The following is a 12,635-nucleotide window of genomic DNA, read 5'->3' on the forward strand; positions in this document are numbered from 1 at the left end:
AGCAAGGTTATTCCACCTCCCAACCGGCAGAACTACTACATAACTTACAGCGCCCAATGCAAAACAAAAATGTGGGGCCCCCTGTTCGAAAGTCATCGAGCTCAAGATAGAAGAACAGAGAGGGCAGGGGTCCATCTGAGCAAGAGGCCGACTGCACAAGCATCAATCCACGAAGTCAGTCTGCCTTTCAGATTACATTGTTCGCTAAAAAAAGAAAAAATATGGCCTTTTGTAATCAAACTTAACTTTCTCAATGTGAAAGGTAAACTCACAGTTTGGTTAAATCAGAGAAGCATGAAGTGAAGAGATTTACTTTATGTCATTGGCCAGAAACCCTTTAGCTCAGCTAACACTGCCGGACCCGGAGATTCCGAAAATGACCCTGCCTGATTCTAGTTGCCAAGTAGGTGAAAAGGCGAGAGGCAGGTGGGGCAGACCGGAATTCAAGCCCCAGTTTCTAAGTAACTGCACAGTCGCGTGGCAGCTCTTTCCCCAGGCCAAGTGATGAGAGACTTCAGGTTTCAAATCGCTTTAGCCGCTGAGGAGCTTCAAGGAGCCCACGGCTGATCAGTCCCCGACAGGTGAATTGAGTCTTATTCCCAGCGCCCTTCCCCTGGGCTTGAAGCAGCCCTCCGGAGAGGACTCTGGCGAGCAGCAGAATACGGAACAGCCGCCCACGTGCGAGCGGCGCCGCGCAGCGAAGCGATCTAGGGGCCGGGGGCCAGACCTGAGTGCCTTGCGGCGGGTGGGCTGGCTCGCGAGTTCGGGAGGGGGCGGAGCCAACCGTGAAGGCCTGCGGAGACTGGACCGAGAGTGGGCGGGCCTTGTGAGGCGGGACCAATGGTGGGCGGGCCGTATGGCGGCGGGGCCTAGGGTAGGGTGAGCTGGAGGGGGCGGGGCCGAGAAGTTGAGACGGAGGGTGGGCGGACCCCGTGGGGGCGGGACCACGGATGGGCGGGCCCTAGAGAGTGAAGTCGAGAGGGCGTGGCTGAGGAGATCGGGCCGGAAACCCTCAGGGACTGGATTTAGGTTGGCGGCTCGGCAGCCATATTAGGGTCCTACCTTTCCCCCCCAGACGGTAGCTTCCTTCCCGCCGCGCCTTGAGGTAAGGCTGAGTCCCGGTTGTTCTTTCCCGCTTGGGTTGTGGGCCGCATCGGCGGCGCGGCGGGCCCGGCCCGGGCGGACACCCACCGCGAGTCGCGCAGGTGCGGCCTGGACCCGACCTGGCAGAGGCTGGAAACCGGGCCCTGTGCTTCCAGGTCGGGCCTTGACCGGTTAGGCCAGAATCCCTTTCCCTGCTGGAGCCTCCCCGAGGGAGAGCCTCCCGCTGATCAGGTGCCCTCCGCTTGACCCAGTGCGTCCCGTTTTACCGAGACTTTCCGCACTTTAGACCCATGTTTACCCCGTTTATGCAGGAAACCGGGGCCCCGGAGTGCTGGTATATTGTGACCAAGAATATATGCAATTCCGTCCTATCTTTGTCAGTACTCAATAGTTAGTTTCAGTTTCATGAAATTGTAATGGCAAGTAACCTTGAGGGAAATTATATAATTAATTACATCCGCTTTCAGTTCCAGTGATTTACTGGTTCTCAACTACTAACACTTAAATGGGATTAGCTCTTTACAACTTGTCGCTCTTTATAAGCGAGTAGTGGTCAGGCATTTCTCACCTGCTAGTTAATGTGTGCTAGCTAATCGTGTTTAAACAGAGTAGCTAACAATTCCTTGTTAGACCTGAAGCTGAGCTGTGTTTCTAGGGATCTGTTGAACTAAAGTTAATTGGATTAAAGCCCTGCGCTTCCATGCAGGATTATGCTAGAAAGAAAGAAAATAGGAGATTAAATTTTAATTTCCTTTATCTAAGATTAGGATGGTGACAGAGGGAAATCACAAGGAGTGAATTTGAGACACTTCAAATGTAGATTGGACAAGACCTGTATGGATGAAAAAGGAGCGAGAGAAGTTGATTTGAAGGTGGGAGATACAATCTTAATTTTAGATGTAATGAGTTTTGCTGATTGGTGGCATATCTTGTCAGAAGGGTCAGCAAGAAATTTACTTCTGGAAATAACGCTGGAGAAAGATTGGGTCTAAAGAGGCAGGTTTAGATTCTTCCACCCAGAAGATGTAGTTGAAACCTAAGGAACGTGTTTTGGGAGAGCAGACTGGAAAGAAAAGGAAAGGGCAATGGGAGGAGTAAGTCAGTGGAACAGAATCGAGATCATGTGTTTTCACTGAAGAGATGCTTTGTACAAAGAAGTGATGATCAGCAGTGCACAATATTCTGCTGTAATCCAGTCGTTTTGGGGAGAGCTTTGGGTTGTTAAGAGCCAGTGAAGTGAGAGGCACCAAAAATGAAAAGGATTGTGAAGAAATGAATCAAGGTCTAAGGTATCTGAATGGAAACAAAAACTCAGAGAAAAGTTTGAGACTAATAGGAAGAAACAAAGACACGAAAATACAAAGAACACAGATTTCTGGAGCTGGATGACTTTAAAACTTCAGTAAGTAAAGGAAAGAAAAGTAAAATTTGACAAGTTGTACTTTCAGGTACTAGATGCCTTGTGAATGAAAACATCTTTCTTTAATTGACTTCACTGCTTGGCCCGGCATGTATTGGTGCACCAAAAGAGACTTTCTTCTCCGAAGAATTATAATGGTTACTAAATTTCTTGGAAAATTGTGTAACTCCCACTGGCACTGTGGACTCGTTGTTTGCTTTGGGTTTTCTGGAGGGATTTTTAAAAAATTTGCTCTAGAACCTAAATCAAACGTCAGTTGGATATTGTGCATGACCTGTTCCCTGTAAATTTCCATACATTCATATTTTATTATATATCGGTTACTTCAGCATCATTTGTAAGCCTGTCAAAAGAGAGTAGCCCTTTAGTCCTTATCTCTTCCCTCCCCACAAAGACCTGCAACTCTTAGGAAGAAGGGTTCCAGATATTTTATTTTACTCTACTTTCTTAATCCTACACTCAGCAGTTGACCACGTCTCATGCTTTCAAATTTCATTTTGAAACTTTTTAAAATTTCCGAAAGAGAAAAAGAAAGAAAACAACTTTCTTCATACAAATCTAACCCCCTCAAATGTTTTTGACCAAGCACCAGGACTTGTGGCAAAATTGGTTTTAAGGTGATTAGATTGAGGGTGAGGTGAACTGGTACCACCATATCCAGAAGAAAATGTCTGTTTTGAGAATGTGTACATGTACTGTACTTGTCTATATAACCTTTGTTATGAAAAATAAATCCCACTTGAAAACCATTTGGTCTTTTTTTCAAGGTCCTCTGCTCTTCAGTACAGAAGAAAAAGCAAGTAGCAATTGGACAGGTACATTTAAGTTCTATAGTTTATGTGTTACTATGAAATTGAAAGAAAAATCTAATAACTTGGTTTAAAACACTTATTTTTCACATAGGAAAATCTTATTGAAACCTAACTAGTATATCATGACTAGTTCCTAGCTTGTGACCTATTTTTTTTTTATTAAGTTGAATTCCTTTTTTTATTTGTAGTTGAAAGTAGTTTCAGAAATGAGTAAACAAACTTTTTTTTTAAGGCATTTTAACAAGTTAAAAAAGTGTATCTTATTTCCTCTGGCTAAATGAAAAGTATTAGGTTTTGGATTTAATTAAAAAGCGTATAAAAAACAGGGGAAATAGATTAGCTGGTGTTTAGTAAAATAGCTGATTAAAGTGTAAGGTGATTAACAAAGGACATGATGCACATAATTGGTATGTTAGAAGTTAAAAAATATTATTCATTAAGCCAACAAGTAATTATTAAGTACCTCCTATGTAACAGATATATGCTTAGTGTACCATGTTTTCTAAAAGCAGACATAGTCCCTATTATGTTTAAGAAAACTTGTAGAGATAGCAAGTAAGTTTTATTCCTTGGCCTCATGTGTATGTATATTGAAGTTATATCATTCATGTTTATCTGTTTATTTAAGAAGGATTGTAAATAAAAATAGCTGAAGTTAATATTTCATAGCTAATAATATTTTGTGGGACAGTTTGGTGCATAATAATCAGGGTTTTGTTGAGTAAAAGTAAATCTATGAACAAATGGTAATTTGTGTGTAATTGTAATATCCTAATTCTATAGGATGAGTCAGTTTTAGTATCTCAGAAAAAAAAAGTACAATATTTAGCCACCCTCTAGAGAGGTAGTAGAGTATAGCAGTTAACGGTAGGGCTCTGATGTCATATTTCCTGGGTTAAACTCCCAATTTTCCAATGTAAAGCTTAGTATTTGAATTTATTGAGAGATTACTTAAATGTAGGATTGAAACTAATCTCATTTAAAATTTTGTAAAAACAGTTCAAAATTAGCTTTTAAAGATTACTGTAAAATTGTAGCTTTTCAAAATTACTGTAAAATACTGTAAGATTATTGCTAAAACTGCCACTGGTCAGCATACAGTTCATATGTTTCATTGACTAGACCACTAGAGTGGTGATACCTGTTCCTGTATCTGTACCCTTTTATTTAGTGTGTACTGTTGACTGCTTGATATTTTAATTAAGTGCTACGCGGGATAGGGAGGTACTTCCCTGAGAGGTACACATTACAATTCTGCTGTTTCCCCCTTTTTGACAGGTGATTAGGATAGATGAAGATAATTTTCCACTTTTTTCCTGTATTATTAAAAAGTAAAACTGTGTGGTCTCTTAACACGTAAGTTTGAAATTATTTTCATATGAAAATTGAAAAATTTTGTTGGAGAAAGAAGTTGACTACCAAACTTCAGAGTTTCCTGATGAGAAGCTATGCCCTAATTCACTTATAACTGTTTTATTTGATGAGTTTTAAAAGGAGAATAGTTGATCTAAAAGCTGAGTATCACTTTCTCTTCAAAAACTCATAGGATGAGTAGTTTGATATGGTTCAGCATATAGAAAGGTACCTGTCTCACTTTAAGTATTCAATAAATGTTAGCTCTTTTTTTATTATTATCATAATTGTATTGTCATTTCATTTTCCTCCTGTTTTAAAATTAACTGTAAACAGTCATACCGATTTCTTAACTTTGACTTCTTTATTACCCTTGACATTTAGACCGTTAATATTTAATCTACTAAGTTAAGGTAATCAGTGAGTAACTTAAATTATTTATATTTAGCCTCTTTCTCAAAAAAAAAAAAAAACTGGGGTAGTCCACAACAGAATAACTTGTTAATAAATGAATAATAATATAAGTACTAAAGTTTTTTAAAATAAGTAGCAAATTTAAGTGAGTATGTTAGTTTCTTATTATTTTGTACCCCAAAGGAATAGCATTTGAAAAAAAACAATTTTAGTTGGAAACGTACATTCAGATGATTTATCTGAAAACAATTTTGTTTCAAGTTTTTCAGGTCCTAGTTCTCTAGAAATTAATGTTGTTTCAGTAAAAGGAGAAAAATGGCATTGAAACAGATTTCCAGCAACAAGTGCTTTGGTGGGTTGCAGAAAGTGTTTGAACATGACAGGTAAGTATTAAGAAAATACAATTTTAGATATCTCTCATTTTGTTATATTGTTTATTCTGTCCTTATCTTTATTTTGTGATATCTCATTTTACTTTAAATCTGCTTGCTCTTTCTCTATATTTATCTGTTTGACAATTTCACCAGTGTTAAGTAGCTATAGGGATTCAATTTTGTGAGGTACAAAGGAGCCAGAAAAGAGAAGTGCCTTCAGGTTTTGACTTTACATTATTCTGAAACTTTGTGGAAAGACCTATGTTGCCAGTAAAAATTCTGAGGGTATGGGCACACATACCCACAGAAGCAAAAAAAGAAGCAGGGGAGGAGTTAAGAATAGTATTTTAGAAGCAGAAATGCAGATGGACAAGCAGTATCTGACTTAAAGGACCTAAAAAACTAAATTCTGAACAGCAGCAAAAGAAAGCTGAGAAATAATATAATATATATAAAGCCTTAGAAATTGGAGGCACCAGATATATCCGAATTAAGGATAAAAATGAAACTAAGAAAAAGGAAGATTAGTTGAAAGTCTGTTTTAAGGAGATAGACCTCAGATCACCCCTGCTCTCTTTGCAGCCAGACCATTGCCTCTCCCTGGCTCTGGCAAAAGATTGAAAGTTTATTCACTTGAGAAGGTAAACAGAGAATCACTGTTCTGAAGAATACCAGGTCAGTTGGTGGGGGTACAATCATACTCCAAATAGCAACATTAAGTGAAAGTTTGCACTCTGAATAGTCTTCCCCATCCTCTTCTACTCAGTTTTTAGAATTTGTGGAGTTAGGCTAATTCCCTTCTAGAAGACTCTTCTTTGAGGGATCTGACTAGCCTAGAATAAGAGACCTCAAGATATTGAGAGCTTACCAACAAAATGGTCCAGCTGGACTGCACTCTGCAGTGAAGCCAGGGTTGTCAACTCCTCCCACCCCACCCCAGTGCTTTCAATCAGATTTGTTAGTGTTTCACTCTTGAAAGGAGTAGATGGCTAAAGATCACTAAATATTTGTGTAAAGCCAAATACAAAAGATAGAGACCTAAAAAAAATTAAAAATAAAAAGGAACATGGCTAAATGGGTTGTGCAAGAAGACAGACTTCAAAAAGTACTGTTATTAGCATCAAAGGTATGAGTGAAGATACTGGACTCTGACATCAGAAGACAATGCTTTTAAAAATATCCAAGGACAAAATAAAAGAATCCAGAAATTTAAAATTTTATCGTAGAAATGACGAAACTCAGTTGAAGGGTTAGTTGATAAAGTTGAACTTCCCAGAAGGTAGAATAAGGGAAAATTGGAAGGGATAAGAGAATTAGAATGCCAGTCCAAGAAGTCTAGCATCCAAATTTTAGGAGTTTTGAAATATAAAACAGAAACAGAGGTATGGAAATAAATAATTCAAGAATTCCTAGAACTCTTAAATTGCCAGGGCTTAAGTTGCCAGATTGAAAACATCATCTTCTTAGTATCCAACACAATGGATGAGAAATCCTTGAACAGTCAGAGGGTGGGGAAAGGGTGAATATGAAGGATTAAGGATTTTGAAAGACATAGGTCAACTCAACAGCGGTACTAGAACTGAGAAGGCAGTGCAGCAGTAACTTCAGAATTCTGAAGAAAGACTTCCATGCCCAGCCAAACTGCCAGTCAAGTGTGAGAGTAGGATAAAGACGTTTTCATCTAGTTGTGGTATTAATGGTTGTGATAAAATATTAGTTACAAAGAACAAAGGGAAGATGTGATACATTTTAGTGCCTATGAACAAATGTAATTTATGATCTTTAAGTGCATTTTTTTTAATAAAAGCAAATTTATTTCAGACATCTCTTTGGAAACAGAAGCCATTTTTCTTTTAATAATATTAGTGCTATATTATATCCTGTCCAAAATGAGTATGTACCATGCAAAGAAAGGCTAAGGATGTTTGATAGCTCAGTGTGCTTCCAGCTGGCCTTAGCCTTCCTTTCAGGGCCAAAGTATATTCCTTAAATGGTGGAATCACTTATTTTGGACATTAAATCATTTATTTTGGACCTTTATTATTTATCTCACTTTTTACTTAGTGCTTCTGTATTTTATTCTTCTGTCTTGACTAAAGAGGGGGTATTGATTCTTTTCTTTTTTTGGGGGGGGTGGTATGGGGTGGGTGCTAAAATTACAGTGTTGAGCTGAACTGCAAAATGAAATTTGCCGTGTACCTGCCACCAAAGGCAGAAACTGGAAAATGCCCCGCACTCTATTGGCTATCTGGTAAGTATTATACATTTGAAATTCACAAAGACTATTTTTTTCTTCTTAACTTATTTATCTTACCCACTTGTCTTGACCTTTTGGTATGCTTTCTGAGACATTTATAAAAGACTTTAGGAGCCTCTGACAGTCTCCTCTGTTCCTTTATCCTGAGAATAATTTCATAGCTACTGAATTATATTTATCTCGCTTCTTCTTCAATTCATCAGTAATTTAGAAGAAAATATAAAATTCTGGGCTCAATGGCAAGGGCTTCCAAAGGTTCTTTATCTGGAGTTTGTAGGGACTTTATTAGCCAAATTGAACAATATCAGGTGAAATCAGAACACTATGGTACGCTGACTAGAAGCCATAACAAATAACTTCTTACAGTGTTCCCTGGAATAACGAATGGGACTTCATAGAGCTTCTCTGGCAATAGTGTGAAACATCACTTGGGGCCACTAATGCTTTTTAACCAGTGCTTAACCTTAAGGATTGTGGAAAGGACTAGGAGAACATAAGGTTTTGCCACCAGGAATTTTGCTCCTCTGCTAACTTTTCTTTCACAAGTTATAGTACTTCATCTTCAGAAGTGAACATTACAAGTAGAGAATCATAAAAAACTAAATTTGTGTCAATGTATACTGTTTTACTTTTGTTTCCTTAAAATTGATTCTGATAACTTTGATTTAATAACTCCTTCCTTATGTATGTTTAATTGAGGATAAGCCTCAATGCCAATTGGAAAATGAGAATAGTTATTTCATTTTAAAAGGTAAAAAGTAAGACCATATCTGATTTTAACTCAACAAAGTATTTCTATGATTGAACTAGAGCCCTGGTTTTGCTAGAAGAGCATTAGATGTTGCCAAATGCAACAACAAGAAAATTAGAAATGTAATTGTTAAAAAAATCATAGGATTGTGTATTTACAGATGGTCTTAGAAATCACATAATCCATTAAATAGAAACCTAAAGCCGAAATTGGTTAAATCCTTTCCAAGATCATATAATAGTGAGGTTAAACAAGTTTTCTGACTCATTATCCAGGGCTAAATTCAATCTTTTCTCCTGTTCTTCCATTTTGTTTCTGGTGAGAACAGCTAAAATTCATAACTCAGTTAAAAGAGAAACAGAGCATATTGGAAGTGGCAGTTTGTTGTACTAATGAGGTACAGTGATAACAAGGCCCAATATTCCTATCCAAATTTGAAGTCTATCAAGATATCATCTGAGCTTTATAAGTATAAAAAATAGAACTTTTTGTTTGTTTACATCAAATGACAGGACAGTTTCCTTAGTGAGATGCTGAAGAATAGATAGACCTTGGAAATTAAGACTTGATTTTCTGAAAAAAGGTAAGATTGCCTGACAAGTACAATGATGGCAGCAGAATTTAGGTTTATTCCCGGTGAATTTAAGGGAGACAGAGACATAAAGATTAGCTCATTTGGTTTATTGATGAAATTGAAACAACATCCAAAATAAAATCCTAAAAGATGATCCAGATGTAGTGATTTGCATCTCTCTCAAACCAAGGTAACCATCAAAATAGTCATAGATATATACCTAAGAGAAAGGAAAGCCCAAGTGCACACAGAAACTCCTACACCAGTGCTCTAGTCATAGTAGTCAAAAAGTGGATACCACCCAAATGTCCATTCAGCTGATGAATGAATAAATAAAATGTGATATATCCATACACGGGAATATTACTCAGCAACACAAAGGAATGAAACACTGATACATGCTACAGCATGGTTGAACCTTGAAAACGTCATACTAGCGAAAGAAGCTAGTCACAAAAGATAACACATTTTATGATTACATTTGTGTGAGAGGTCTAGAACAGATAAATCTACAGAAAGATTAGTGGTTGCCTAGGGTAAGGGAGTTTGGGTGAGAATGGAGAGTTGCTGCTAATGTGTATGGGGTTTCTTTATGGAGTGATGAAAAATGTTCCCCAATGAATACACTAAAAATCATGAAATTGTACATTATAAACAGGTGACTTGTATGGTTTGTGAATTGTATCTCAAAGCTGTTAGCAAAAAAGCAAAAGCTCTTCATATAAATTAAATACAGTTTATCAAGTAGATTTTAATTAGTAATTCTCTTTATACACTAAAGAGCAGTTTGCAGTAGAATGAGCTTCATTTCCATGAATCTACGTCTTACTCTCTTATATCTTAATCAAGGACTTTGTGTTCTAACTAGAGAAAAACCAAATTCTTCTCTGGACTCTAACAGATTCCCATTTCCCAAGTGTGACATACTTTTTACTATATCCCAGACCCTCACTCCAGGCTCTTTACACCCTGTTATGACATTTAGTCCTCACAACTATCTTATGTGGTTGAATAGAGGCAGTACTACCCTCATTTTTTCAAGATAAAGCACTAAGGGCCAAGATACTCAAGTTATTTTCCCATCGTTGGTCAGCTGGGAAGTGGCCGAGTAGCATTTAGAACCAGATCCTGTCTGAAATCCAAAGGCTGTGCTTTCTATACTATACCCCTGCTGCCTCTGGTCAGTATTGTCATTACTTGAGGCAGTTCACCACCACTATATGGCACTAGTATTTCTGAAAGATATTCCAGGGAGGGATATAGTAGATAGGAAAGGACTCTTGAAGTTCTGCCATGACTAGTGAAAATTTGTGTGTCTGACAGGTTTATTTAACCACAGACTCTGGTAACACTTTCTCCAGTGAAACTTGTAGCTTTATATCTTTATATCTTGTCATTATTTATTAATTTTAGCAAGTTTTTATTGAACAACTACTTCATACATCTCTGCTGGTTGTTACTGTAAGATAGAATATTCATGAAACCATAGAAGCTCTGTTTAATTCTTCTGTGTCACATTGTATCATGCATATCAGTATGCTTTAATGTTGCACTTAGCAGCTGAGGTGGGACTTTGGGCATTTGCCCCTGGAAGACAACTGTTGGGTTAGTCAGTGTTAAGCCCAAGCATCTATTCCCTGTTCATACTTAACCATTCTCGTATCATTATGGTATTAAGTTCCTATGAGAGAATTAAGTCATCTCCATCACATGAATAAGAATAAAATTAGGAAAAATGGCAGAAAGAGTTATAAAACCTAGAGCTGAAACTTAGTTTAAGGAAGGTGAACAGTCACCATAACTTATTTCTTTAGTTCAATGGAAAGACAAAATGATCAGACAAATTTTGTTGCTGAAAACAATTAATATATAAAAATAGTCAATCCTTTGTATTGCAACAGCCATCATATTATTTCATCCTGGCTAATTTAGGTTACGACACAGAAATAGTAACATGTCTGATAACACCCTGCTGGAGTTGTCTGGGATTGTTATGTAATATGTAGTTTATGTATCATATTGCTATTCTGCAGTCTGAAAAACTGTGAATTCTCCAGCATATCTGTCCCCAAAGGTTTCAGTAATGAACCTTTAGTAAATGATTTAAATAGGACAGCTCACCTAGACATTAAACCTAAAAAATAAAATTCCCAGGTTAATACTAGGAGCTTTTTTGAAAAGAAACTTTAGTGTCTTATTCAGTATTATTTCTAAAGCTGAAAAAAAGAAACTTAATACTTAGTAAGCTTGTTTTCCTATATTATAAAAAGTTTAAAGCTTATATTATTCATAGTATAGCATGAGATAACAATATTTTTGATCTTCAGGCTTAACTTGCACAGAACAAAATTTTATATCAAAATCTGGTTACCATCAAGCTGCGTCAGAACATGGTCTTGTCGTCGTTGCTCCAGATACCAGTCCTCGTAAGTGTTCTTATTCCAGAAATCCTTTATAAAAATCTGACTTTTTAAGACTATGCTGTAAGTGGTATAATTCCTTTCATTATATATTGTATATTGCATATATAATGTATATAATGTATTGTATATTGCATTATATATTGCAGTATACAATTCCTTTCATATCTTTGTTATTATCTCTAGTAAAATGTTAAGTGACATCATGAGTCTAAATGACCATGTTGTGCATAATCCTCCCTATGAGTGTTATTGACATCACTTGTAGGAGCAGGGATGGTTGCTATTCCCATTTTATAGATCCAGACACTGAAACAGATATCATACTGGCATCAGTGTCAGAGTAATAACATAAAATGCATAGCAAATTCAATTCAAAATAGTCTCACAAATATAAAATACCAAGGGATAAACTTTTCGAATACAAAGACGTAGAAAACTATAAAATTTTGTGGTACATCGTACATGAATATATCAACAAATGGGAAAATGCCATATTCCTAGATGGGTAGACCGAGTATTATAAAGAGATCATTTCCCTCAGATTACTCTGCATAGAATATAATTCTATTCAAAATCCAAATGCTGGCTTTTTAACTGCAAGCACATATATTAAATAAAGCCTAATTAATTAAAAAGCAGAATACAAAAAAAAAATAAAAATCCCAGTGTGGGGTGGATAAAGAAGGAAAACATGATGGAATGATCTTAAAGTCAATAAGAAGTTTCCAGTTCAAGGTGGTAAATTGACCACAGACATTTGTGCATGTATCCCAAAAGGCAGAGAACCCACAGTGTTTGGTGGACAGCTCTAGTGCAAGTGATGGACTTGCAAATTCATGTAGAAGTCTGTTACTGAGTGTGGACCATTACTGCTGAGTTGATGAAACTACAAAATTTTTTCTTAATAGGTGGCTGCAATATTAAAGGAGAAGATGAGAGCTGGGACTTTGGCTCTGGTGCTGGGTTTTATGTGGATGCCACTGAAGATCCTTGGAAAACTAACTACAGAATGTACTCTTACATAACAGAGGAGGTAATTTAATTTGTATTGTAATTAACTGATGGCTCCCACGTACTTGGTTTTCCCCAGATCCTTCCAGTTCTAATAGTTTTAAACTAGGTTATGGTATTGTTGAATCTACTTAATCCATAT

General features: G+C 37.1%; 1 protein-coding gene across 7 annotated transcripts in view; it reads left to right on the top strand.

Moving 5' to 3' along the window:
- The first annotated feature begins 1,009 nt into the window (after positions 1-1,009).
- ESD (esterase D) overlaps positions 1,010-12,635 on the top strand; it is a 32,487-nt gene continuing 20,861 nt past the window's right edge. Inside the window, exons 1-8 of one of the 7 annotated variants that reach the window (XM_077158248.1) lie at positions 1,010-1,105; positions 1,867-2,506; positions 3,292-3,339; positions 4,615-4,692; positions 5,365-5,486; positions 7,640-7,728; positions 11,387-11,485; positions 12,391-12,515. In XM_077158248.1, coding sequence (XP_077014363.1) covers positions 5,419-5,486; positions 7,640-7,728; positions 11,387-11,485; positions 12,391-12,515 — 381 coding nt within the window. In that variant the 5' untranslated portion in view covers positions 1,010-1,105; positions 1,867-2,506; positions 3,292-3,339; positions 4,615-4,692; positions 5,365-5,418. Of the gene's footprint in view, positions 1,106-1,866; positions 2,507-3,291; positions 3,340-4,614; positions 4,693-5,364; positions 5,487-6,059; positions 6,153-7,639; positions 7,729-11,386; positions 11,486-12,390; positions 12,516-12,635 lie in introns of all 7 variants that reach the window. The other 6 variants (XM_077158249.1, XM_077158251.1, XM_077158250.1 and 3 more) reach the window with 6 other exon arrangements.

The sequence above is a fragment of the Tamandua tetradactyla genome, chromosome 4, assembly GCF_023851605.1.
Source record: "Tamandua tetradactyla isolate mTamTet1 chromosome 4, mTamTet1.pri, whole genome shotgun sequence".
Lineage (NCBI taxonomy): Eukaryota > Metazoa > Chordata > Mammalia > Pilosa > Myrmecophagidae > Tamandua > Tamandua tetradactyla.